Genomic DNA, 27434 nt, shown 5'->3' on the forward strand with positions numbered 1-27434 from the left:
TCCTTTTCCAGACGTTATTAACCATTCCAGAAAGACTTCATCTGAGTTTCGTGCCAGACCCTATGCAGCTTTAATATTTGAATTATTGTGCTGGCCAAAAAGTTTGTTTAGTTTTTTTCCAGTAGAGCTTAGTTATCTTTAACTTCATTTGAAACAATTTTGTTAGATTGTATTGTGATAGCTGTCATATCAGGAGGCATTAAAAAAAATCAAAATCGGTGAATTTTTGTGCAGCCATTTTAACATCGAAGATGGAACGATATATGCAACATTTTTGCTGTATTATGCTTTATTATTTCAAGAAAGGTAAAAATACAACAAATAAATGCACAAAAAGATTTGTACAGTGTTTGGAGAAGGGGCTGTGACTTATCAAATGTGTCAAAAGTAGTTTGAGAAGTTTCTTAGTACTATTGACATTTTGGCCAATTTGGGGCTGTCTTATGCATTGGAGGAAGATGTTTAGCAGCACCCCTGGCCTCTAACCGCTAGAGCCAATAGCAGGAGATAGCCGACATACTGAAAATATCCAAATCAATCAAGTTATTGGTGAAAATGAAAAATGCATCTTTTATTTTATGGAAAAACCATACAGACTTTTTGTCTAACCCAATAAGTTACAGTGAGTAGAAAAGTACATGTGTGAAGCTTACGTGTTAAGTGTATACATTGTCAGCCTTAGTAATCAGACAGTTTAACATTAGGTATCAATGATGGAAATTTGTTTTATGGCAAAGAAAAACACCGTACATGCCCTTATCAAATTAATGATGACAATTTAAATTAAAAATTAAATTTGATAATCCCATGTAAAGTTTTTAATTTCTAATTTTGGTTTTGATTAATTTTTTTTAGGTTCTGCTCACTTTAGTTTATTGAATTATTCTTTCTGTTCTTTCTCTGATAATTTATGTTTTTAGATCTAATTGAGAAGGCTACACTGGGATACTTGGCTAGTGCCATCAAATCCTACCTTTAACTGAATTTCAGAATTGCGTTTGCATCATTTCATCATGGACAGACTAAAGCAAGGTAGAAACTAGCTTTTGAAATTAGCCTCTCTAGGGGGTAGGCCACCTTACACAATGTAAATTCACTGGAGAATTTCTTCAGGTTTCCAGAAGTAGTAATTTTCATAACACTAGGACAACCTTTTTCATCTCCTGGCACACATAAAGTAATTACCATATTTTTCAAACCATAAGACGCACCTAGGTTTTAGAGGAGGAAAATAGGAAAAAATTTGAAGCAAAAAATGAGGCAAAATATTTAATAACATAAAATTTCACCAATGTAAATATAAATAGAACTCAACAGCAGCATTAACAACCATTATTCCTCCCAAATTTGGGGGTGGAGGGAGTGTATCTTATAGTCCAAAAAACACGGTACTAAAATTCTGCAGCACATCAAAAAATATATTTTTTGCTGATTTGACAAAAAAATAGATGGTATTTTGATTCACTCACACCAGGTGGCTACTGTGTTGGCTGTTGTCATTTTTTAATTTGCCAATCAGAAAAAAAAAGAGGTCAGTGCCCCTGACTAAATAGGTAGTACATGTTTTAAAATTTTTTGCACCACACTGGTATGTGCCTGCTGTGGCAAACTGTCTGTGTAGTTTGTGAGATCAGATGAGTCCATGCCTAGTCATAGGGCTTATCACATTATCCAGATTTATCATCCCTGACTTCTACTAGGAGCTTATTAGCCCAGTGACCCCCTAAGTGGCACTGACAGTGGTGCTTAATAAGTGGTGGCTGTTATATGCCAGGTACTTTATAGTAGTATCTGTTTTAACAAGAAATGTATGTGTGATTTATAGATGAGGTGACTGGGGTTTAAAGACCACAAATAAGTGTTTTCCCAGATTTTTCTTTTTTTTTTTTAAGATTTTATTTACTTATTTTTAGAGAGGGAAGGGAGGGAGAAAGAGAAAGAGAGACAAACATCAATGTGCAGTTGCTGGGGGCCATGGCCTGCAACCCAGGCACGTGCCCTGACTGGGAATCGAACCTGCAACACTTTGGTTCGCAGCCCGCGCTCAATCCACTGAGCTACGCCAGCCAGGGCAGATTTTTCTGATAGTGGTATAGTATACTTAATAGTATATATTTAGTAATTTTACCACTTGATAATGTCTCCCTAATTTAAAGGTTAAGATCTTCCTCCCCCCGGATTTTTTGGGATTAAATACAAAAGGTGCATGTAGATTGCTTAACTCAGTGCTCAGTATGCAGGGAAGACATTCACTAGATGGTGTTCGACATTTCATTCTGGTTATTTTTATTTTGATGTGTTTTTCTGTGTGGAAGTGAAGGTATAGTATAAGAAGAACAACCTGATTGCAGGATTGACTTAGTCAAGGATTAAATATCTTATTTATGCATTTAACAAGCTTAAGTATGATTTAACAATCATGCTTAGTTACGTGTGATTTTTACTTCCCTCAGTACCATTTATTTGACTATTTTAAGGAAATTGTGGAAAATACTGACTTCTTTCCTATTCCTGTATTCCTGTAATTTGTTTGCAATGGACTGAAGTTACTCTAAAGCGGAGGGATGTGACTTGCATACCAATTTAAGTAATAGGAAGTGTGCAAAATTGCAAGGAAATAGAGGTCATAGATCAACCTTGAGTAAACCCAGTGTAAAAATAGAATGCTATAACAATTCTCCTAATTTCCTAAATTTAATAGCAGTAGTTTTGAACTTACAGATGGTAGTGTTCTTTATTTACTTTTGTTTGGGGACATAGGGATTCTTACTGAGAAAGAAAAAAAGAGACCTTTGCAGCTGTGTGTGATAATGGGTGTGTCAGGATTGCTAACATCCTATTGGCAGAACATTTAAGAAAGAAAGTTTGCCAGTGTTCTTGGAAGTAGGTTGGAGTGCTGTAGAACATTACTGTGCCTATATCAATTTTTAGTAAGCCTGTGGGTCAGAAAACTGGATTGCCTTATCATTCTTCCAAACATTAATTAATTCCATATCCAAATATTTTGAACTTCTAATGCAAATTTATCACATTACATTTGCATAGAGGAAAAACTTTTTAATACATTGTTGACTGAAAATTAGTATCTACTAGGCATTTTATCACCAAAAAGAATTTATGTGGGAAAAAGAAAAGAGTTGCAATCCAGTGCAGACAGACATGGCAAGCCATGTGCACAGTCTGCCTGGTGTGCCAATTTGGAGAGGTATTTATACAGAGAAAGAGGAAGTTAAGGGATTGGGAAGTTAGAACCATAGAGCTTTGTTATAAGCATAGAGAGTTTCTCCTGTGGAGTTCTGGCTCTCGAGATTGCATAGACTTTCATAAGCCCTCGCTCCTCTCATAGATCTATGGACTGACTGTATTTTCTTAAAAGTTTCATTTATGAACATTCATTTATGTTCATTCTTTATGGACATAATGTAGTACAAACATTACCTGTTTTTTTAAAATGAAAAATCAAATTATTCTAGCAATCTTTAAATTTTTTAAAGCTGAATACTTCCTGTGACTTAACAAAATGAAGAAGGAACATAACTCCTCCTTTTTCTCCCCTTAACACAATGGAAATTAATAAAAGACAAAAAGTAGGTGGCAGGTATATTCTTTAAGGGTATTTAGAACATATATGGCTGCAGCAATTTGTACCTAAAACAGCCCTCTTTGTTGAGTGAATTTAATTGAACTTGTGCTAGCTTTATGTCTTAATCAGCTTTATTAAAGTGCAATTCGAATGTAATAAAATTGACCAATTTTAATTATACACTTTGATTATTTTTGCAAACATACCCAGTTATGAAACCACCACTGTCATAATTTAGGACATTTATATAGTCTCAGAAGGTTGTTTTTTGCCTCTTTGCAGTCTGTGCCATCCCCTCATACTAGCCCCCGCAACTACTGATCTGCTTTCTGTCAATATAATCTTGCCTTTTCTAGAATTTAAAATAAATGGAATCCTTCTATGTGCGATCTTTTGTGCCTGATTTTATTTCACTTTGCATAATGGTTTTGAGATTCATCCATGTTGCACGTAAAGAAGTTTGTTTAGGCCCTGGCTCAGTGGATTGAGCAAGGGCCTGCAAACCAAAGCATCGCTGGTTTGATTCCCTGTCAGGGCACATGTCTGGGTTGCAGGCCATGTCCACAGGAGGGGTTATGCAAGAGGCAACCATACACTGATGTTTCACTCCCCCTCTTTCTCCATCCCTTCCCCCCTCTCTAAAATAAATAAAGGAAATCTTTCAAAAAAAAAAAGGAGTTTGTTTCTTTTCATTGTCCAGTAGTAATTGATGTACTACAATTTATGCATTTACCTGTTGGTGGACATTTGGGTTGTTTCAAGTTATGCCTATTACGATTCAAGCTTTAATGGACATTCAAGTAAAAGCCTTTTTCTTTTCTTGTAAGGAAGTGCCTAGGAGTGGGACTGACAAGGGTTTGCTATGATTACCTTTATAAAAAATTGCCAAACCATCACCAGCAGTATGTGAGTGTTCTAGTTGTTCTTTGCTGTACATGGTTGAATTTTTGTGGATATGTACTTGGGTTTCATTATGGTTTTCATTTGCTTTTGCCTGGTGGCTAATAATATTTGTGGGTATTTTTAAAAAGATTTTATTTATTTATTTTTAGAGAGGGAAGGGAGAGAGATAGAGAGAGAGAGAGAGAAACATCAATGTGTGGTTGCTGGGGGTTATGGCCTGCAACCCAGGCATGCACCCTGGCTGGGAATCGAACCTGGGACACTTTGGTTTGCGGCCCGCACTCAGTCCACTGAGCTACGCCAGCCAGAGCTTGTGGGTATCTTTTCATGTGGTTCTAGGCTACTTAGAGATCTCCTTCTGTAACATTTCTAGTTAAATCTTTTGTCTAATTGAGCTGTTTTATTAACTTTCATAAGTTCTTTAACACTCTGCATGTGATTCTTTTATCAGATTTATATTGCTAATATTTTTCCAAGTGTATGCTCTACTTTTTTACTTATTTTTTTTAAATCCTCACCCAAGGATATATTTCTTGATTTGAGAGAAAGAGAGAGAGAGAAAGAAACAGCAACATTGATCAGTTGCCTCCTGTACTCACCCCGACCAAAGATCAATCTCGCAACCTAGGTATGTACCCTGACTGGGGATAGAATCTGCAACCTCTGGGTGCACGGGACAGTGCTCCAGCCAACTGAGGCCCCTGAGCAGGGCTGCTTTTTTATTTATTTTTAACAGTGTTTTCTGAGAGCAAATATTTTAAATTTTAAAGAAGTCTAGTTTTTCAACTTTTTAATTTATGATTCTGTGCTCTTTGAATTTTATAAGAATTTTTGCATATCACAAAGTCAAGATTTACTCCTATGTGTTTCTCTAGAATATTAATAGTTTTATCTGTTATATTTAGTTCTGTAATTCATTCTTAGCTTATTTTTGTATATGTTATGAGGTAGGAGTAAATATTTACTACTTGCATGCAGGTATTTAGCTTTCTCAGCATCATTTATAAAAAGACTTCCTTTTCCCCACTGAATTGCTGAGTACCTTAGTGAAAATCAGTTAACCATAATGGTATGTGTAGTTTTGTTTTTGGATTTTCATTCTATGCCATAGATTGATATTTAAATCTTTAAGAAGTAGCGTAAGTTCTCCAACTTTGCTTTTTAAAAAATTGAATCAGCACAATGTACTGATCATGTATCTTAGAAATGCACACTTGAAACCTGCATGATCCTGTTAACTAGTATCAACCTAATAGACTTAATTTATAAAAACAACAAAAAGGTTGCATTAGCTGTTTTATTTGCATTTCTGTATAAATTCAGACTTAAGTTGTCAATTTAGAGAAAAAAAGGCTGCTGGGATTTTTAATCTTTAAATGTATAGATCATTTTGGAGAGAATTGACAACAACGTTGAGGTTTTCAGTATATAAATATTGCACGTATTTTGGTAAATTTGTTAAATTTATCAGTCATGTTTTTGAATGCTACTATAAGCAGAATTGCATTTTTACCTTATTTTTCAGTTGTTCACGGTTAGCTATAGTTGATTTTCATGTATTGTCATTGTATCCTGTGGCTAACACTTACTAATTCTGAAAACACCCTTTTTTGGGTAGGTTCACTAGGATTTTCTACATATATGATTATGTCTGTGAATAAAAACCGGTTTTTTTCTTTTTAAAAAAGTCCTCACCTAATGACATATTTATTGATTTTAGAGAGGAAGGAAGAAAAAGAGAGAAACAGACAGACATCAATGTGAGAGAGAAACTCGGTTGCCTCCCGTACCTGTTCCAACAGGGAATAGAATTCGCAACCCTGGTGTCCAGACTCCTGGCATCTCTGGGCCACACTGGAAAAAGAGTTGTCTTGGGCCACATATTAAATACACAAACACTAACAAAAACTGATGAGCAAAAAAAAGTTTGAATTTTGTGCTGGGCCACATTCATAGCCATCCTGGGCCACAGTAAGCCCAGAGGCTATGGGTTGACACCCCTGGTATAGGATCATGGTCCAATCAACTTGAGCCACCCGGCCAGGGAGAATAAAGTTATGTACTTTTCTTTTCAGTGTTCATGCCTTTTGCTTCTTTTTCTTGCCTCTTGCCTCAGTGGCTTATCCAGGACAAAGTTGAACAAAAGTGGCAATAGTGGTCATTCTTGCCTTGTTCTGAATTTTAGGGGGAAAGCTTTCAGCCTTTCATCATTAAACATATTAATTGTAGGTTTAAGTATGGTTAATATATTTTTAGTGTATATAATACAATACATTTTTTTAATGTTAAATTAACCTTGCATTCTTGGTGTTTTCCTCATTTGGTCATTATATTATTTACTTTTTGCTTATTTTTTTTACTCAATTTGGTAAAGCATTGTTAAATATTTTTGCATCTATGTTAAGGGACATTTCTTTTAGGGGGTGTGTGTGTGTGTGTGTGTGTGTTTCTGGTGCCAGGATAATGTTGGCCTCATAAAATGAATTAGGAGATATTTTCTCCTATGATATTGAAATATTTGTATAAAGTTGGTTTTACTTCTTTCAAGCTGTCTCAGAGAAACAAGAGAACTACAAGTTATCCCGGAACATTTTATTGTGTCAGAAAGCAGAGATATGCTCAAGGGAATGTGTCAGATGGACATAAAAACTGGCTTGAAGGGACTTTAACTGGCCACATTTGGGATATTCTGAGCATCAAAAAAACAATAATAATCATTTATATTGGGAAAAAGGGGCATGAGTCCATAGTGACACTCAAAAATAAAAAGTAGAAGGAAATCAAAATGGCATTACCAAAAATGTCATATATAATTGTATAAGGAATGATTGAGTTAGAAAATCACCACTTGCAACCACCAGTGTAATAATTGATTTAGGCAAGAATCATCAGCGAATGCTAAAATCATTGGTGAAAGGTTGTTAGATAGATGCACACTTTCCCTGTGTTCTCACTATGAATTACTTATTAATTACAAACAGAAAGAGACATCTTTATGATGAAAGGATTTGGTGAGTAGTGCATTAGCCAAGTGATCCAATTTAGCATCACCAATAATGTCAGACCGATTGACGTCTGCCTGAGAGGGGATGAGATGCACAGTGTCCTCTATCATACTTGCCAAAAATGTTTAATGAGAATCTAATCATGATGAAACAGGCAAATCAAGATTGTGGTATATTCTGTAAAATACTAGGTCTTGATTCTTCAAAAATATGTCATGAAAGACAAAAAAAATTGAAGAGACTTCTAATTTAAAGAGACTAAAGAAACAGTGCAGCCAATTGTAATGCATGATCCTTGATTAGATTCTACACTGCAAAAAAAAAAAAAAGGGACACTTTTGGGTGGACAATTAAAAAAATACAGAGTACATATTTTCAATACTGTATCAATGTGAAACTACATGTATGTGATAATAGAATTGCGATTATATTGAAGAATGCCTATTTTTAGAAATATATGCTGAAGGATTTACTGGTATCTGTACCAGTAAATACCATGCTGTGGTATCTGTAGCCAACTTTCAAATGGCCAGTAAATAAACAGATGAATATATATATGTGTACAAAGACAATGTGCTAAAACAGATCTGACAATATCATTTTTCTGTACATTTAAAGTGTTCTACAGTAAAAGATTCGGCAGAAAATGTTTTTCTGTTTGAAAGTCTAGGCTGCAGTGTTTACCATGTGGCTGAAGCGGTTGATTCTACAGGCTTGTCCCTCTTTCCTCCACCCTTTTCCCCCAAGAAATGACCTTGAAGCTCCTCTGTTACCTCTCCCTTAACTTCATTTTGTCTCTCCAGCCAGATGTTTCTGCACTTCTGCCTTTAGAAAGAGCATTTCCAAGGCAAATCCTTCCCCTGCTTCTCTTTGACCTTCGGAGCAACCAAATTATGCAGAGTCTGGCTTCTGCTCTGACACTCAGAAACCTGTCAAAAGACTTACCAGTGGCTTCCAATTAACCAAATCTGGTGGCTTATTTTAAAGTCTTTGCCTTCCCTTCCCCCATCCTCTTGTATGATAGCCTTTGTTGAACCCTCCTGTCTCTTGGCTTCCATGACACATGCTCTGCTTGTTTCTTTCTCAGACACCTTTACTGTCAGTAGCTCCACTGCTACCTGAAGGAGATTCTGCCCTGTATTAAACTAAACTGTAGGCTTCAGCTCTACCATTTCTTCCTTCATAACTTTTTAAAGCTTAGACCTTAAGTTTTTGTCTCTGTGGGTGTCTCTAGTTGTGACCTCTTTCCCCAAGTTCACATACTGCCTTGGGACTGTCTACATCAGCATTTTCACTTACATATTCCATTGTCATCTCAAGTCCTGTGTATCTGAAGTTCAATTAAGCCTTTGCCTTCATATTGTCCTTCAAATCTGACATCTACATGGCTTCATTTGAAAAGATATTTACATCACCAACCTCTAAATCATGCGTGCAAACTCTTAGGCTCAGTCCCAGAGAATGTGATTCAGGAGATTTAGAAGGAGGCCCAGAATCTCCACTGTACTGGGTATCCAGGTGATTCGATGCAGGAATTCAAGGACCCCACATTGAGAACTGCTGTTGTAATGATTAGTTCAAAGGTTTTCGTACTAGTTCATCACGGGATTCCTATACCTTCAAGCACCAATCTTGTTGAATGACACCCTGACCTCCAAAGTATGGAAGATTGTTGAGAGGCAGCCTGAGCTTGAACTTTGGAGAGAAACAGACTTGAGCTCTCATCTTGACTCTGCCATTTACCTGCTGATATGACTTGGGGTCAAGTTACTAGAAAAATGGGAAAAACAGCATACAACTTCCAGGACCTAGCATAGGGGGTATGGATCAGCCTCTGCTTCCCTCTTCAGTCTTCTCTGATTCCTCCCAGTGCTCCCTAAATTTCAGACCTACTAAATGACTGTTATTTTCTGAGAGTACCATCATTTCTTACACCTCTTAATTCCTTTGCTTTGTGCTTTCTGGTAGGGAATGCATACCTGTCTGATTCTTGCTTGCCTTTCACATGTAACCACTACTTGGAGGCATCTGCAGACTCTTGGAGCTGAATTTGGTCATGTCAGTGCATTTTGACCCCAGCACTATTTGTCAACCAGGCTGTCTGTCCTTCCCCTGAATTGCTTCTGCCTCTTGGTCTGAATCAGTCAGGCTTATTTGTTTGGGTCAGTTTCTGTGCTCTGAGTTCTATTTTATTGATCTGTGTGTATGTATATGCCTCTGCCAGTGATACGTGCCTGGAGTACTCTAGCTATATAGTGAAATAGAGTAAGTCCTTCCACTGTATTCTTATTTTTCAAGATTCTTTTAGCTATTTTAGGAAGTGTGCCTTTCTATGTAAATTTTAGAATGAGTATGTCTTATGTCTATAAAATACCTTGCTGAGATATTGATAGGAATTGCATTAAATCTGTATATTAATTTTGGGAGAATTGACATTTATCTTGCTACCTTGCTGAAGCTACTTATTCTAGGAGTTTTGATGTTTTTCATAGATTCCTTTGGTTTTTATGTCATTTGTATGTAGGGACAGTTACATTCTTTCTTCCTAATTGATCTGTATACATTTTATTTTTCTTAATGTAGTGTCTAAAATTTCTAATATTATGCTGAATAAGATTTGTGAAAGCAATACCCTCATCTTTTTTCCCAATCATAAGGGCAAACCATTCATTCTTACACTGTTACATATGATGTTAGTAATAGGTTTTTGCAGATGCAGAAGTGGAAGAAGTTCCATTCTCTTCTCAGTTTGCTGAGAGTGTGTGTCATGAATGGTGCCAGATTTTGCCAAAAGCTTTTTCTGCATCAATTATTTTGATCATACAGTTTTCTTAACTGTTGGTGTGGTAGATTCCATTGACTGATTTCCAGATAGTGAGTCAGTCTTGCATGTACGGAAATAATCCTGATCAGCTTTGGTGTATAGTTCAGTTTCTATTTTGCTAGGTTCATTTTTCTAGGTTTTTGTTGAGGGTTTTTATATCTAAGTTAATAAAGGATGTTGGCCTATAGTTTTGAAAGAAAATTTGTCATGTTTTTGTCTGACTTTGGTATCAGGGTAATATTAGCCTTAGAAAGTGAGTTGTGAAGTATTTCATTTTGTATCTTCTGGAATAGATTGTATAAAATTAGTGCTAATTCTTTAAATGTTTGATCAAGTTCTTTAATTAAAGCCATTTGTGCATGAAAATTTCTCTTTGGGGAGATCTTTTGATAAATTCAGTGTTTTCAGTGGCTGTATGTGTATGCTGGCCATTTGTTTCATCCTGATTGAGCTTTGATATTTGGGGGTTTTGGTGAATTGGTCCATTTTTTTCCAAGTTGTTGAACTTCTGATCACAAAGTTGTTATGGTATTCTCTTACTAATCTTGTAATAGCTGTAATGCTGCTTCCTGTTTCATTCCTGGCATTGGAGACTTTGTTTTCTATCTTTTTTGTGTATTAATCTTGCTAGAGGCTGGTCAATTTTGCTGATTTTTTTTCAAAGAACCAGCTTTTGGTTTCATTTTTGTTATTTTTCTGTTTTCAGATTCATTGATTTGTGCTCCTGTTTTTATTATTTTCTTCTACTTGCTTTGAGTTTGTTTTGATTTTCTTTTTTGAAGGAATCCTTTTCTAAAGGATTCCATCTTATTTATATTGTCTTTGAGTATATTGCTTTTGTATATTTTTCTTAGGGGTTGCTTTACATATCACACTAAACAAATGTAACTTATCACAGCCTACTGATAACCAGTAGCTATTTTACCACTTTGACTGCAGCACTAAAATCTTGTGTTCAATAAGATGCAATTCAGGAACAAGTATAAAGGACACAAGGACAAAAACAAGAAGGGGGTGGAAACAGGAGGGAGATGGAGAGGGCTGGGGGGGTGGTCTGGGATGGGAATAAAAGGCAGAAAACTGTACTTGAACAACAATTAAAATTTTAAAAAAAGATAAATAAAAAGATTCAATTCCCTCCTTCCCACATTTTAAAATACAATTTTCTGAAGTATTTTCTCTCCATACACTGAACACACAGATGTCGTTATAACTTTGTTTCGGTCATAAGTATGATTTAAGAAACTTATGAGGAAGGATAGTCTGTATTATGTTTACACTTATTTTTCATCCCTGTCTTTATTCTTTTATGAAGTTCCTTTCTTTGATGGGAGCTTCCTTTAGCCATTCTTTAGGGGTAAGCATGGGAGTGACAAAGTTTTTAGTTTTGTTTCATCTAATAATGTTTTTATTTTTCCTCCTTTCCTAAAAGATGATTTTATTATATATAGAATCACGATTGACAATTTTTGTATTTCAGCACTTAAGAAATGTGCCACTTCCTTCAGGCCTACCTGAGTTAGATGAGAAATCCACTGTCATTGGAATTGGTGTCAATGGAACTGGTGTCTAGTGTCATTCGTCTTAGGCTGCTTTTAAGTTTGTCTCTCTTTAGTTTTCAGAAATTTTAATCGTGATATGTCCTGACTCTTTGGGTTTATTCTGCCCAGGATTTGTTCTGTAAGTTTATTTTTTTAATTCTCACATGAGGATATGTTTATGGATTTTAGAGAGAAGAAGGGGGAGGAAGGGAGTGAGGGAGACAGGGAAAGACGGAGAGAAACATTGAAACGTCGATCAGTTGCCTCTCTTACATGTTCTGACTGGGAATTGAATCCACAACTTCGGTATGTGCCCTGATGGGAATTGAACCTGCAACCTTTTTGGTGTATGACACTCCAGCCAACTGAGCTACCTGGCCAGGGCTGCTATGTAAGTTTATATTGTTCCTCAAATTTGGGGTGTTTTTATTCATATGGGATTTCATTTTCAGTTCTTTAATATTCAATTCTATAAGTATCATTTGTTTTTTCTTTACAACTTCTGTTTCTTTGCTGTGGTTTTGTATGTTTCATTTTTCTAAAGTGAATTCATAACTACTTATTGAAACAATATGATGGTGGCAGGTTTAAGATCTTTGTCGGTTCCAAACTGGACTCACCTTACTTTTGGCTTCAGTTGATGTCCTTTCTTATTCACGGTGTGTGTTTCTGGTAAAGTGAGTGACATTCTATTGTATTCAATATTTGGATACATCTATTATGTTAGGAGACTCTGAGTCAATTTAAATCTTTTATTTTATCAAGCATTTACTTTTTTAGGTTTAGTGTGACAAGATGGTTTAGGCTTACTTTTTCCCCTGCTCCTTTCCTCCAAATACAACTAAACACTTTGGAAGCAATTTAACAGACAGTCATTACAAGATTCTGAAAGGTGGAAAGAAGGTGGACTGGCTAGGACTTCAAGCTGTAAAGAATTACACTGTGGTGGAATTAAAGAATTACATGTGTTTTCTTTGCATGTCCCATGTATTCTGGACTGGAATGGCCTCCAACTTGGAATCACCAATAGGCATAAACAGACAAACAGAGAAAAACCTGGTGTCTCTGGCCAAAAGACCAGGAAGGGGGAAGCCCAACAGAAACTCAGCAATCAGGCATTTAACCAGTGGTGTTGAAGGGCCTGTTCTGCCCCCAGCAGCAGTCCCAGCAGAGGTAAAGGGGAAGCTCACTAATGGTGGAGGGGGGGGGTAGGGTGGCCAGAGAACTGTCCAGGGTCCTGTCCACCTACAGGTCTGGCATTCCTCCACTCAGTCATACCATGTGGTCTAAGAAAGTGCCCTTAGACCCTTCATGTGGCACCAGAAGACAGCTAGAGGAAGCTCCAGTGGGGCTAGAAGACTGAAGCAGACAGTATAACATCATAAAGGCTTGTTACAAAACTGCAGACCACAAAAGTAGACCAGAGCCTACACACTAAACCTGATAAGGTCCAGTTTTTCTAACCACTTTAGATAATTGGTGTCACCTAATCAAAGGGAATTTTGCACTTTAAAGTATTTCCAGTGGTGCTTAATTTAATAGTCTCCACCATCAGTTGAATTGGTGGTTTGTCAGAGTTTTCAGTTCTGTTCTTCTTGTTCAGTTGTTTTAACTTTAAAATGTGTGACTCTGATAAGTCCTAAAACTATAGTGCATGTGCTCTCTAGGAAATGGAGTTTATTTTAGTTTGTTGGCTGTATCCAACCTCACTGTACTCCCTCTATTGCAAATTTGGGCTTTTATGAGGGCATTTGTGTCTCAAAACGAAATAAAACCAACTAGGTCTAATTCTCCTCTGTGATGTTTATTGGCTAAAATTTTGTCATCTTAGATTACAAATTGACTGCTTAGCAGTATTTTTTTAATTCCATGGTGTAAAATAAAAAAAGTAAATTGGATCCTTGCACCTTATAAACAGGATGTAGATGTATACTGGACTTGAAGAATCAGTAGACTTATGTCCTAGCTCTGGCTCTGAACTTCATTTTACTTCTGATTTCTGAGGTGCCCTTCACTTTTTTAAAAAAATTGTAGAAACAGTATTTCCCTTAGGTTGCTGAGATTAACTGCCTCTCTAGTCTGTTCCTATCTGATGGAGAATATCCTGTAAAAGACCCTCCCCTGATGCTCTTTCCTGGAATGTGGAAGGGTTGCAGGGAGGAGAAGGACTTTTAGGGGCATGAGGATCATAGTGTGTATACTGGAGAGATATGGACTGGAGTTAACAAAGCCACAGAGACATGTCTGGGGGAAGAAGTCTGAAAACAACTATTTGAGTGAGAAGTCAGGGGAAGCTATGGAAGTCCATGAAATGCAGTACTGTACACTCAAACTTTACTAATAGTATTTTTGTTGTTGAAGCATAACATTCAGTAGTGTACACACATCTTAAATAGCTTTTTAAACATTCCCTTATGTATATACTGTTGACCCTTGAACAATATGAGTTTGAACTGTATGAGTCCACTTATATGTGGAATTGTTTTTCAATAGATACTGTAAATGTATTTTCTCATGATTTTCTTAATAACATTTTCTTTTTTATTGTAAGAATACAGTGCATAATACCTATAACATATAAAATGTGTGTTAATATACTGTGCTATCAGTAAGGTTCCTGTCAACAGTAGACTATTAGTAATTAAGGTTTTTGGAGAGTCAAACATTATGTTTGTGTTTTTGACTGGTGAGGGTCAGTACTCACACATAACCCCTCTGTTGATCAAGAGTCAGCTGTGCTTGTGTAACTATCATCCAGATGAAAATATAGAGAATAAAGTTTTGCCAGATCTTTTCATTGAGAAATCCCTTTTCCTACTCACTGCATTAAGTGGTTAACTACTGGCTTGACAGGGATTTGTGTGTCTCTCTGTCTTGTGCTAAATGTTGGCTCTTCTGTAAGAAAGACATTTTAGCTTAATGAAATTGATAGCCATCATAATCACATGGCATAGTTATGTATTTATGAGGGAGAATATTTCAGCATAATAGGCCTCTTAGGTGTGTAAGGAACAAGACATGGAGGATAGCCCAGCTTTGGAGAAAAGCCTTCATGTTGTTAATGTGATGTAGTGATTTTGAATCCCTCAAAAATAACCAAAGAAACAATCTATGTGTAGAGTATGGAAAGGAATCCTAACTTTTTAAAACAGTTTATAACCCTGGCTGGTATAGCTCAGTGGATTGAGCGCGGGCTGCGAACCAAAGCATCGCAGGTTCGATTCCCAGTCAGGGCACATGCCTGGGTTGCAGGCCATGGCCCCAGTGGGGGCCACGTTAGAGGCAACCACACATTGATGTTTCTCTCTCTGTCTCTCTTTCTCCCTCCCTTCCCCTCTCTCTAAAAATAAATAAATTAATTAAAAAAACAGTTTATTGATATGTAACTGACATATGGTAAACTGTACACATTTAAAGTGCACAGTTTGAGTTTTGACTCATGTATACACCTGTGGAACTATGACCACAATAAACACTAGAAGATTTTTAGAGGGTTTTTTTAAGACTTAAAAAAAAATCTTATTTATTTTTTAGAGAGAGGAAGGGAAGGAGAGAGAGGGAAACATCAGTGTGTGGTTGCCATTCACATGTTCCCTACTAGGGACCTGGCCTGCAACCCAGGAATGTGCCCTAGACTGGGAATCAAACCAGTGACTCTGATTTGCAGGCTGGCACTCAACCACTGAGCCACACCAGCCAGGGCTAAAGACTAGAGTCTCTTTATGACCTTTTAATCTCCCTCCCACAACCCCAGGCAACCGTTCTTGTGCTCTCTATCCCTAAAGATTAGTTTGCATACTCTAATGTTTTATATAAACAGAATCATATAGTATGAACCCTTTTATGCAGCATATTTTGAAGTTCATTCATAATGTTGCGTGTTTCTGTAGTTTGTTTCTTTTTTTTTAAAGATTTTATTTACTTATTTCTAAAGAGGGAAGGGAGGGAGGAAGAGAGAGAGAAACATCAATGTGCGGTTGCTGGGGGCCATGGCCTGCAACCCAGGCATGTGCCTTGACTGGGAATCGAACCTGCGATGCTTTGGTTCGCAGCTGGTGCTCAATCCACTGAGCTACGCCAGCCAGGGCTATAGTTTGTTTCATTTTAATGCTGAGTAATAGTCAGTTTTGTGTACCACCATTTGTTTATCCATTCAGTGGAAATTTGGGGGTGGTTCCTCTTTTGAGCTATTTTACAAGTAAAACTGGGTATAACACTGTACAAATCTTTGCACATGTGTTTCACTTTCTCTTGGGTACATACGTAGGAGTGGAATTCTGGATCTAATGGATATATGTTTAACTTTTCAGTAACTGCAAACCTGTTTTCTAAAGTAGTTGTTCCATTTTATAGTACCATCAGTGTGTTCTAGTTCAAGTCCCTCCACATCCTTACCAACACTTGGTATAGTAAGAATTTTAAATTTTAGGCATTCCGTGGGTATGTATTGGTGTCTCATTGTGTTTCTAATTTGCATTTACTTAATGACTTGAGCATCTTTTTGTGTACTTTTGTTTCTGTGCCATTCATATCATCTTTGCTTAAATGTTTAGTCATCTTTTATGCATTTAAAAATTACATTATTACTTAGTTGCAAGAGTTCTTTACATATCTTGGATGCAAATCCTTTATCAGATGAATGTTTTGTAAATACCGTATTTTTCAAACTGTAAGATGCACTTTTTTTACCACATTTTTTGCTTCAAAAATTTTGCCCCTGTTTTTCTCCTCTGAAACCTAGGTGTGTCTTATGGTGTGGACCCTAGATGCACCTAGGTTTTAGAGGAGGAAAATAGGGGGGAAATTTTTGAAGCAAAAAATGTGGTTAAAAAAAAAGTTCATCTTATAGTCTGAAAAATAAGGTAGTTGTTTTCAGTCTGTGGCTAGTACTTTTTACTTCTGTAGCAGTGTCTTTTGTAGAGGAGAAATTTTTTAAAAATCAGGCCTAATTTTTATATATAAACTATATACATATAATATATATATATCCTATTTAACATTTTCTCCTATGCTGATACCTAGAAGTTTTGGAGTTTTAGCTCTTAAATTAAGTTCTATCATTCATTTCATATTGATTTTTGTAAGTGTTGAGGTGTCAAGGTTCTTTTTTTTCTCTTTCTAATTGTACCATCATTTTTTATTGGAAATATTTTCCCCTGATTGAACTGCCTTGGTACCTCTGTCAAAATCCATTGACCATATATGTAGGGGTCTATTTCTAGAGTCTTTATTTTGGTCTCTTTATTGCCTTTGTGTCAGTATTACACCACCTTGATCACTATGGCTTTACTGTAAGTCTTAATGGTAAGTCGTCTTTTTTTCAAAATTGTTCTTAATATTTCAGGTTTTTTGCTTTTCCACGTACATTTTAGAATAATCTTGTCAATGTCTATTAAAAAGCCTGCTGAGACTTTTGTTAGGATTGATTGACTATCTAGATTAATTTGGGGAGAACTGGTATCTTAACAATATTGAGGGTTTTTGTTGTTCTTGTTAGCATATGATTTAGGTTTTTTTTTTTAACTTTAAGAACACAGGATATCCCTATTTAGGTATTCTTTATTTCTCCCAGCATTGTTTTGTCAAATATACCACTTGCTATTATATATATTTTGATGCTATTATAAGTAGTTTTCAATTTTAGTTTCCAGTAGTTCCTTACTAGTATTAGAAGTTCAGTTGATTTTCGTACAATGACCTTGTGTCCTACCACTTTGCTAATCTTGCTTTTATTCTGGTAGGATTGTGTAGGGTTTTCTACATTGAAAATAATGATATCTGCCCTGGCTGGCATAACTCAGTGGATTGAGCACGGGCTGCGAACCAAAGTGTCGCAGGTTCGATTCCCAGTCAGGGCACATGCCTGGGTTGCAGGCCATGGCCCCCAGCAACCGCACATTGATGTTTCTCTCACTCACTCACTCTCTCTCTCCCTCTCTCTCTCTCTCTCTCTCTTTCTCTCTCCCTTCCCTCTCTAAACATAAATAAATAAAATCTTAAAAAAAAAGATTTACTACTCTGGAATAGCTCTGTAGTGGAGGAAAATCCTTTTAAAAAGAAAGAAAATGATATCTGTGTGTAAAGAGTTTTATTTTCTCTCTTCCAATATATATGCTTTTATTTTTCTTTCCTCCTTGTATTGGTTAATACTTTCAATATGATATTGAATAGGAGTAGTGATAGGGAACATCCTTAGCTTCTTCTGCTCTTGAAAAGTATTTTGTCTTTCACCATTATGTTGTTAGCTGTGTCTTTTTAAAAAAAATTTTTTTAAACCCTCACCTGAGGACATGCTTATTGATTTTGGAGAGAAGAGAAGGGAGGAAGAGAAACATCGATTGGCTGCCTCTCATACACATCCGACTGGGGACTAAATCCACAACCTAGACGTGCTGTCACAGGGAATCGAACACACAACATTTTGGTTTCTATGATGACACTCCAACTGAGTCATAGTGGCTAGCGTGTTAGCTATGTCTTTTATATATACATGGCTTTTATCGACTTAGAGAAGTTCCTTATGTTCCTACTTTGCCAAGATCTTTTTATCATGGAAGGATTATGAATTTTATCAAATTCTTTTCCTGCATCTTTTGAGATGATTATTTGTTTTTTGTTAGATTGGATTACATTTTTAAAAAATGTTAAACCAATACTACATTCCTGTTATAAATCCCATGTGGTTATGATGTATTTATCATTTTTATATATTAATAGATTATATTTGCTGAAATTTTAATAAAATTTGCATTTAGCCCTGGCTGGTGTGGCTCAGTAGATTGAGTGCCTGTGAACCAAAGGGTGGCCAGTTCAATTCCCAGTCAGGACACGTGCCTGGGTTGTGGGCCAGGTCCCCAGTAGGGGGCTCAAGAAAGACAACCATGCACTGATGTTTCTCTCCCTCGCTTTCTCCCTCCCTTCCCCTCTCTCTAAAAATAAATAAATAAATTGTAAAAATAAAATTTGCATTTATAATGATTATACCAGTCTGTCATTCTTTTCTTTTAATGTCTTTAGTTTTGGTAGCAGAGTAGTGCTGGCTTCATAAATGAGTCAGGAAGTTTTCCCTTTTTTGTATTCGGGGAGAATTTGTACTGAATTGTTATATTTTTCTTGAAATATTTGGAAGAGTTTATGATTTAATTTATCTGGGCCTAGAGTTTGCTGTGTGAGATTTTTTAACTTCAAAATAATTTTTTAATACATATAAAGCTGTTCAAGTTAACTATTCTTTTGATGACCTATCTTTGGCATTTTGAGTCTTTGACATAATTGTTCATCTCATAATCCGAATGTTGACTATATTAACAAAGTTGTCTCCCATTTCTTAAGTTTTCTGTGACCTCTCTGACTAGTTCTGGCTAGAAGTTTATCAATGTATTACTCGTAAGCAAAAACAAAACAAAACAAAAAAGAAACCCTTTTGATTTCTTTGATTTTTCTCTATTTTCTGTTGTCTATTTCATTGATTTATATTCTTCATTATTTTTCTTCTATTTTAGGTTTAATTTTCTCTTTGTTTTCTGATTTTTTATATTGGCCACTTTGGGCATGTGGAGTAAAATTTTGATGAAGTATGGATGATTACCTAGTATTTAGAATGTGATGTTATATATTATATACACATATGCAACACAGATATTACATATACACACTGTCTTATAATATATAATTACATGTTGGGAACACACAGGATAAAATCTTCACACAATAGCTGAGCTGGCATATCATTTTCACTGACATTTTAGTTGGATATAATACCATTGTAGTCACAGACACTTTGGCAGTTTATTCTTCTCACAGTTAATTTGTGGCAGCAGTAAGGATACCAAACACCTCTGTAACCAGTACTTTGAACATAGCATAATTAAGTAAGGAGGTTTACTATAGCTTGGCAGAAGGCTTTTTAAAAGAGTATCTTTAAGCAGTCATTTTATAAGTTGCAAGATCATTTTCTTTCTTGAAAATGTTTTATTTGAAATATTTTCAAAGTTTCAGAAAATTTCTAAGACTCAAAGTAGAATAAAAAACACGTCTTTACCCAGATTTGCTTATTGTCAACAATTTGCCCCATTTGCTTTATCATTTACTGTTGTTTCTCCCTGCCCAAACATACATGCACATTAATAAATGAAAGAACTGTAAGCTCGCAGCACCTCTGGAGGAGAGTTACATTTTGTTTTGTTCATACAAAGTATTTTAAATGTCATTCAGGAAATCTTTTAAGAAAAAAATTAGAAAATAGGAAAAACATGCACTATATATTTTTTTATTTTAAAATTTTGAGATATAATTCCCAAAGCATAAATTCACCTTTTAAAAGTATACAGTTGTGTGGTATTTTAGTATAGTCTCATATTTGTGCACACATCACCACCTTCTAATTTCATAACATTTGCATCTCCCCAAAAAGAAACCTCATACACATTAACAGTCACACTCCATTTCTTCCCAGCCAGTAGCAACTGAAAGTTCATTAAACTTCCATTTCTGTGGATTTTCCTATTCTGGACATTTTCTGTAAATAGAATAGTAAAATCTGTAGCCTTTTGTATCTGGCTTCTTTCACTTTGTACTGTTTTCAAGGTTCATCTATATTGTAGCATTCTTTTTGTAGCTGAGAAATATTTTATTATATGGAGTCACATATTTTGTTTATCTTTCATCAATCAGCGGGCATTTAGGTTGTTTCTACTTTTTGGCAACTGTGAATAATGTTGCTATGAACATTTTTATGAGGTTTTGTTTGCACATGTTTTCAGTTCATATATATGTGTATAGTATCTCTATATTTAATTTTTTGAGTTTTCCAAAGTGGCTGCTTCATTTTTTTATATATGCCTCATATATATATATTTTTATTCATTTTTTTGTATATATTCATAGGATCCTGACGTCTTTCACACACACCCATATGACATCTATTTCTAATGGGTTATTTACAACATTTATTATTTTCATGAGTTACTGTAAAAGATGAATGAAAGCAAACAGGTTTTATTTAGTCATCAGTTACAATATTCAGAAAAAGAAATCTCTACCCAAGAAGGAAAAAAGCTAATTATAATAGAGAAGAATTTGCTTTAAAAATGAAGGGTTTTTTTATTATTATTTTATAAATGCCATTCTTCATCAAATGAAGTAGGGAAATGGGAAATAAACTTATGAACTTCTGTTTTGAAAGTGAGTCATTAAACAGCTGACACATTGAGATTCTTTTTTGTTTTTAAAGATTTTATTTACTTTTTTTTTTTTTAGAGGGGAAGGGAGGGAGAAAGAGGAAGAGAAACATCAATGTGTGGTTGCCTTTTGCACGCCCCCTACTGGGGACCTGGCCTGAGATCCAGGCGTGTGTTCTGACTGGGAATTGACCCGGCGACCCTTTGGTTCACAGGCCAGTGCTCAATCCATTGAGCCACACCAGCCAGGGCACATTGAGATTCTTACATTCAATATAATTAGCATTATTACTCAGACATCATAGTCACATGGGTGGATATGAAGAGCTTAAGGCAGATCTTGCTGAGTCTAACTTTACAGAGTAAATACCAATAGACTCATACAAGCCAGAAATAGAAATCCCTTTTGTTTATATACCCTCCTTTTCTCACTTGTTGTTGGACATAACATATGCCTAATTTTTTAAATTAGGTAGCTGGAAGGTGCTGTTAGTCATAAGCATTAATGTAACATTTATTTTGAAAGTAAATAATGATGGGTTTAGAAGAATAGATTCTGGAGCCCCATTGTTGAAATTTATAATCCATCTCAAGCCACTTTCTTGTTGAGTGATCTGAAGTATAACTCCACTGTGCCAGTTTCTTTACATAGAACCTGTATGTCTCTGTCACAGGATTAATTTGAAGTTTAATAACAGCGATCGATAATTATTAGATGTTATTTTTATGCTGCTTGAATTGGGAAAATTGGAAAGTTTGGGATTCATTTCAAGTGTAAAATTAGGGAAAAAATTCTTAAGAGGAGGTAGATGTTAGTCATGGTTTCAAATTCAGAGAGGTGAAGATGGGGGAATTTGACTTACTTTCATTACTTTTTGTGTTTTAGAGCTTAATACCTGTTAACACATAAAATGACTAAGTATATATCTAGTGAAAGTGCCATTTTTCTAGGCATCTATTTGAAGTTATAATTGATCATTTAAAGCACTGTATCCTGTATCATTTTATCCCTGAGTTAAGTTCTATTCATTTCTACATCTTTTAAGGAAAGCTAATGATATGTAACATACTGTATTTTGCTGTGTATAATGTACACTTTTTGCCCAATTTTTAAATTTTTATTTTAATTATTGTTCAAGTAGTTTTCTGTCTTTTACCCCCATTCCAACCCACCCCTCACCCAAATTTTTTAGGAAAAAATAAGGATGCACATTATACATGGGTATAATGAATGCCTATCATGTGTATAATAATGGGTGCAATAATCCCATGTGCAACGTGCACCAAAATGTGGGTGCACATTATACATGGCGAAATACAGAGTTAATTTTCTTTTTTTAGGACTTTATAAATCAACTGCTACTATTAAGTTTTTCAACTAAGGTAATTGAAGTTTTTTAAAAGTTTGTAATTAAAAATACAGTACACCCAAATTATATTTTTGCCTTTATCTTAAACATTCTTATTAGTTAAAGTTCTGATCTAGCTCAATGATGGGAACTTATGCAATGGTCATCATGCCATATTTCTAATAGCAGGCACCAAATAAGGTATATTTCCAGTATTTTCTTGTTGGTTTCCTCTGTTGACTAAATGGAAAGTTTCTAACTAGGAGTTCCTACTTTTTGTCTCTTAAAATGAGAGCAACAGGCTAGTCAGTTAATTCTTGTTAGTTCCTTGTATTCTTACATCAACAAATGGGTCTTCAAGAGTATAGCAAAAAGATTTTCTAGATAATGTGAAATTTCAGTTTATGTGAACAGGTGAGGAGAAAGGGACAAGCAATGGGATGGGTGAGCTGGGCAGAACCATTTACACTCACAGTCCTTTCTTCTGAACAGTTTATCACTCTCTGTAGAGAGATATTCTTGTGCACTTCAAATATACTTTCTGTCAGTAATCCCATTGGAGCCATGAGCTCTGATCTCAGGTTTGAAATTCAACTACAAGCTAAAACTAGAGACAAAAACCAGAAAGAAGTAATTTCTATCAGTGAGTGCAAATACCAAATTATACCTGAGCAAAACAGTGGGATTTCATTCATGCATTCAGTAGTCATTGAATGTTCTCTAGATACTAAGAGCTGGTGGGGGGGGATGAACAGGAGTAGAATAGGTTGTGTGAAGAAGAGACTGCTCTATGATGTGACCGCTACTGGACCCACAAGCTCAATTTAGGCCAGAACAGAGATGGCTTTTAAATCTCAGAAACTGTTCAACCTTTCCCTTTATGCCCTGGCTTGCTGGTTCCTGGAACAGGCCCTTGCCCTCCACAGCCCCACCGCTACCCTGGGCAAGCTTGTGAGACAGTTGTTCCTCATCTGGGATTCCAGTACCTTTATTCATTCTGCCTCATTCTATTTTTAAGATTTGTTTATTTTTAGAAAGAAGGGAAGGAGAAAGATAGGGAGAGAAACATTGATGTGTGGGTACCTCTGGCATGCCCCCAACTGGGGACCTGGCCCACAACCCAGGTGTGTGCCCTGAAAATCAAACTGGCAACCCTTTGGTTCATGGGCCAGCACTCAGTCCACTGAGCCACACCAGCCAGGGCTCATCCTATATGATTCTTTAACACCTGCTACAGTGGCAGAGGATATTCATGTTGTCTTGTCCACCCAAGACACTCCTCATGTATAAGTTCTCTTAATAAACTCATGTGATAATGGAGTTGTCAGCCTCTTTCTGTGGTGTCTCAGGCCTGGGAAATTTTATGAACAGGTTGGCACTGTGGTTGAGAGAAACACGAGAAATAAAGGACATGGGTTTCCCAAAATACAATCAATATGTGATTATTAGAAAAGGGAAAAAGCAATGCAGGCAGGAAAACACCACTCAATTATGTAAAGTAATCTAATTAGTTAGTATCTCAGTCTGCTTGACTTTCAGCTTTAGCTGTACTAGAAAAGCCAGGTAGGTGGGGTTAGTCAGCAAACTTCTCTGAATGCCCAAAAACTAATGAAGAGGGGTCAGTGAATATGGTATTAAGCCAAGTGAAATACCATTGCTTTGTGCTTTTTAACAATTAACTTTATTTTAGAACAACCTTAGTTTTATATAAACATTTCAAAAATAGTACAGAGTTCCTACATACTCCCCCCAGTTTTCCCTATTATTAACATCTTCCATTAATATGGTACTTTTTAAATAATTAATGTACCCATATTAATACACTCTTATTAGGTGAAGCCCACATTTTATTTATATTTCCTTTGTTTTTACCTAATTTCCTTTTTCTTTTCCAGGATTTCATACAAGATAGCCCATTTTATTTAATAGCCATGTTCTCTGAGGCTCCTCTGGTCTCTGATAGTTTCTCAAGACTTTTCTTGTTTTTTATGACCTTGACAGTTTTCAGAGTACTGGTCAGGTACTCTGTAGAATGTCCCTCAGTGAGATTTTTCTGGTGTTTTTCTCAAGATGAGACAGGGGCTAAGCGATTTGGGGAGGAAAACCACAGAGATAACTGTGCCATTTTCATTATACATCATGTCAAGGGTACATACTATCAACATGACTTTTCACTGTGGAAGTTGACCCTAATCATCTGAGGTGATGTTTGTCAGGTTTCTCCATTGTGAATTTATTCTTTTTCCCTCCATTCTATACTGTTTTCTTTGGAAGGAAGTCACTCTGTGCATCCTAGGCTTAAGGAATGGGGAGTTACACTCTACAATCATGACAGAAGTGTTTCTAAAAATAAATTTTAAGAATTCTTCCGCCTAGGAGTTTTGTCTCTTTCCCCCCACTTATTTATTCAGTCACTTATTTATATCTGTATGGACTCATGGATATTTATTTTATACTTTGGGTTATAATCTACTACTACTTTATTTTACTACTCAGCTTGCAGCTCTGGCCATTTGGAAACTCTGTTACTCATGTCTCTTTGACATATTCCCATCAATGTAGGTTTTTTGTTTTTAGCATTTTCTCACTTTTTGGTACTATGAGATACTCCAGTTTCATCTTGTATATGTTCCTGCCTTAGCCCTAGATTCAGCCACCTCTCCAAAAAGCCCTAGTTCCTTTTTTTGGAGGATGGTATTACAAACCAAGACTTGAGTGATAAATGTGCTCTTTGCTACTGGGATATAATTGCTTCTAGGCCCTTTCAACTGACAGAGCAAAGAAATTTATGTATGTATACTAACTTGTACACATCCGTACATTTCTGTATGTAACCATCTGTATCTGTTTTAAGGTAAACATGAGTTCATACTGATGTTGCCAATTCTAATCCATTACCACACAGATAATTCTAGTCTCCTTCCTTGCTTTTGTGTAAACTCTTACTCCAACAGTGAGAAATTCAGCTCCCACTATCCATCATCCACATACTTAATTGTTCAATTCTAGTACATATGTATCAGCATCAGAATTATTAACCCACACCCCTATGGAAAATAACTTGATCAACTACAGTACAGTGCTTTTGTAGTTTCTTTGCCTGTAGTCTTACAGATTCCAGTAATTTCCAAATTACTTATATCAGCACTTTTCCCTATTCTACCCCCCTTCAATTAGTTGGTTTCATACATTTGTAATATAGTTGTTTTGTCACCTTTTGCATTCCGTCATGGGATCCCCTGATCTTCTAAATGATTTTTTTTAATTGTATACATTAGATTCACTGTTTGTTCTGTAGAGTTCTTTTATGACAGATGCATAGTGTCATGTATTGTATATATATTACATTATCATGCAGAAGAGTTTCACTGCCCTGGAAAATTTGCTGTGGTTCACTTTTTCAACCTTCCTTTCTCTCCCTAAACCCTTAACAGCCACTGATCTATTTACCATCTCTATAGTATTGCTTTTTCCAGAATGTCTTATACTTGGAATCCTATAATATGTATTTTCTTTTACTTTTTATCAAGTAAAAAGTAGTCCGAACAGTAGTCAGTTGTATGGGTGTACTGCAGTTTGTTTCTCTAGTCACCTCTTGAAGAACATCTTGATTGTATTCAGTTATGAATAAGGCTGCTATAAGGAATTACATGCAGATTTTTATGTGGACATGTTTTCAGATCAGTTGGGTGATTACCTAGGAGCAAAATTGCTGGAATGTGTGGTAAAAGTGTATTAGCTTCGTATCTTGCTTTTGCATTGTTCTCAATTTCTTAGAACAGAATAATCTCCTTGTGCCATGTTCCATGTCCACTTCCCTAACATGTCTCTTGACTGTCGATCCCAGGTCATATCATCCCTACAAAAGAGCAGATGATATAAAATGTTAGCTTACCATTTTGGGGGGAAATACAGTCATTTAGTGATCTTTGTTATGTGTTTATGATATTTCTAGTAACCTGTCAATGGAAATAATCTGCATCTAGTTGAGTAAAACTGTTTTGTGCTCTCTGGCAGTATAGTAAGAATAGATATTTTGCAAGTGATTTACACAGCCTATAGGTCTTTAAAACCAGTTTCTAATTGAGTTGTATTATTTTATTTTTAAAAATATTTTATTGCTAAAATCCAGAAGTATTGGTCATATTTTCCATCAAGCAGCATATTTTTAAAATATAAAATTGTAGCAATTAACTTTAAGGTAAATAGATTTATTTACATCAAATTTATGTTTCTTTAAGTGATAGTATGTTTTGTTTCCTTCACAGCATTTATTCAGTCAGAGAGCATAATAGAAGTACTGCGATTCGACGATGGAGGGCTACTACAGGTAATTTCATTTTAAATTAAAGAATTGTCTCAGTGTCAGGTTTTGAATAATATCTGATTATTATTTTTCTTTTAAATAAGTAGCTTCTGTGAAATATATTTTATGAGTTTTATGTGCAGAAAGGTCAGTAGAATCATTGGTAATAATAAACATCTCCTTAGCTCCATGAATTGTCTTTTAAATAAAATATCACAAGTAATGGGGAGGGGAGGGGTAGGGATGAGTCAGATCAGGAGCAGTGGAATCTGGTAAGCTCAGTGAAGACAGGGCCAGTGAGTGAAACATGAATTCGGATGTTGGTCCTCAAAATATTTATCTGGACAAGAACTTCTCTAAAGAGTATAAGTTCCATAAATTTACATCTGTATCATTCTTCCACTTGTCATTGGCTGCCCATCATAAATATACATTACATAAAATTAGAAAGTATAACATGATAAAATCCTGTCCTTCCTTTCATACCTAGATCAGATATCACCATGAAGCCTATTTTAATCTTCCCAGCTAAAAATCAGTTTAGAGTTTCAAAGCTGAAAAGGAACAGTAAAAGCTATCTTTTTAATTTTTTTAATATGGCTATTATGTAGCCTACATTATATCTCTGTTAGACAACACTACTTTATTTTTTTAAAGATTTTCTTTATTTACTTTTAGAGAGAGGGGAAGGGAGAAATTTAGAGGAGAGAGACATCAGTGTGTGGTTGCCTCTTGCATGCCCCT

General features: G+C 35.7%; 1 protein-coding gene across 2 annotated transcripts in view; it reads left to right on the forward strand.

Moving 5' to 3' along the window:
• Nucleotides 1-27434, forward strand: part of TMEM131 (transmembrane protein 131) — a 220997-nt gene that overhangs the window by 18823 nt on the left and 174740 nt on the right. For both annotated transcript variants that reach the window (XM_036030067.1, XM_028517772.2), the window contains exon 2: nucleotides 26653-26714. In XM_036030067.1, the coding sequence (XP_035885960.1) occupies nucleotides 26653-26714 (62 nt within the window). The remainder of the gene's footprint in view (nucleotides 1-26652; nucleotides 26715-27434) is intronic.

Source organism: Phyllostomus discolor, chromosome 6, assembly GCF_004126475.2.
Source record: "Phyllostomus discolor isolate MPI-MPIP mPhyDis1 chromosome 6, mPhyDis1.pri.v3, whole genome shotgun sequence".
NCBI lineage: Eukaryota > Metazoa > Chordata > Mammalia > Chiroptera > Phyllostomidae > Phyllostomus > Phyllostomus discolor.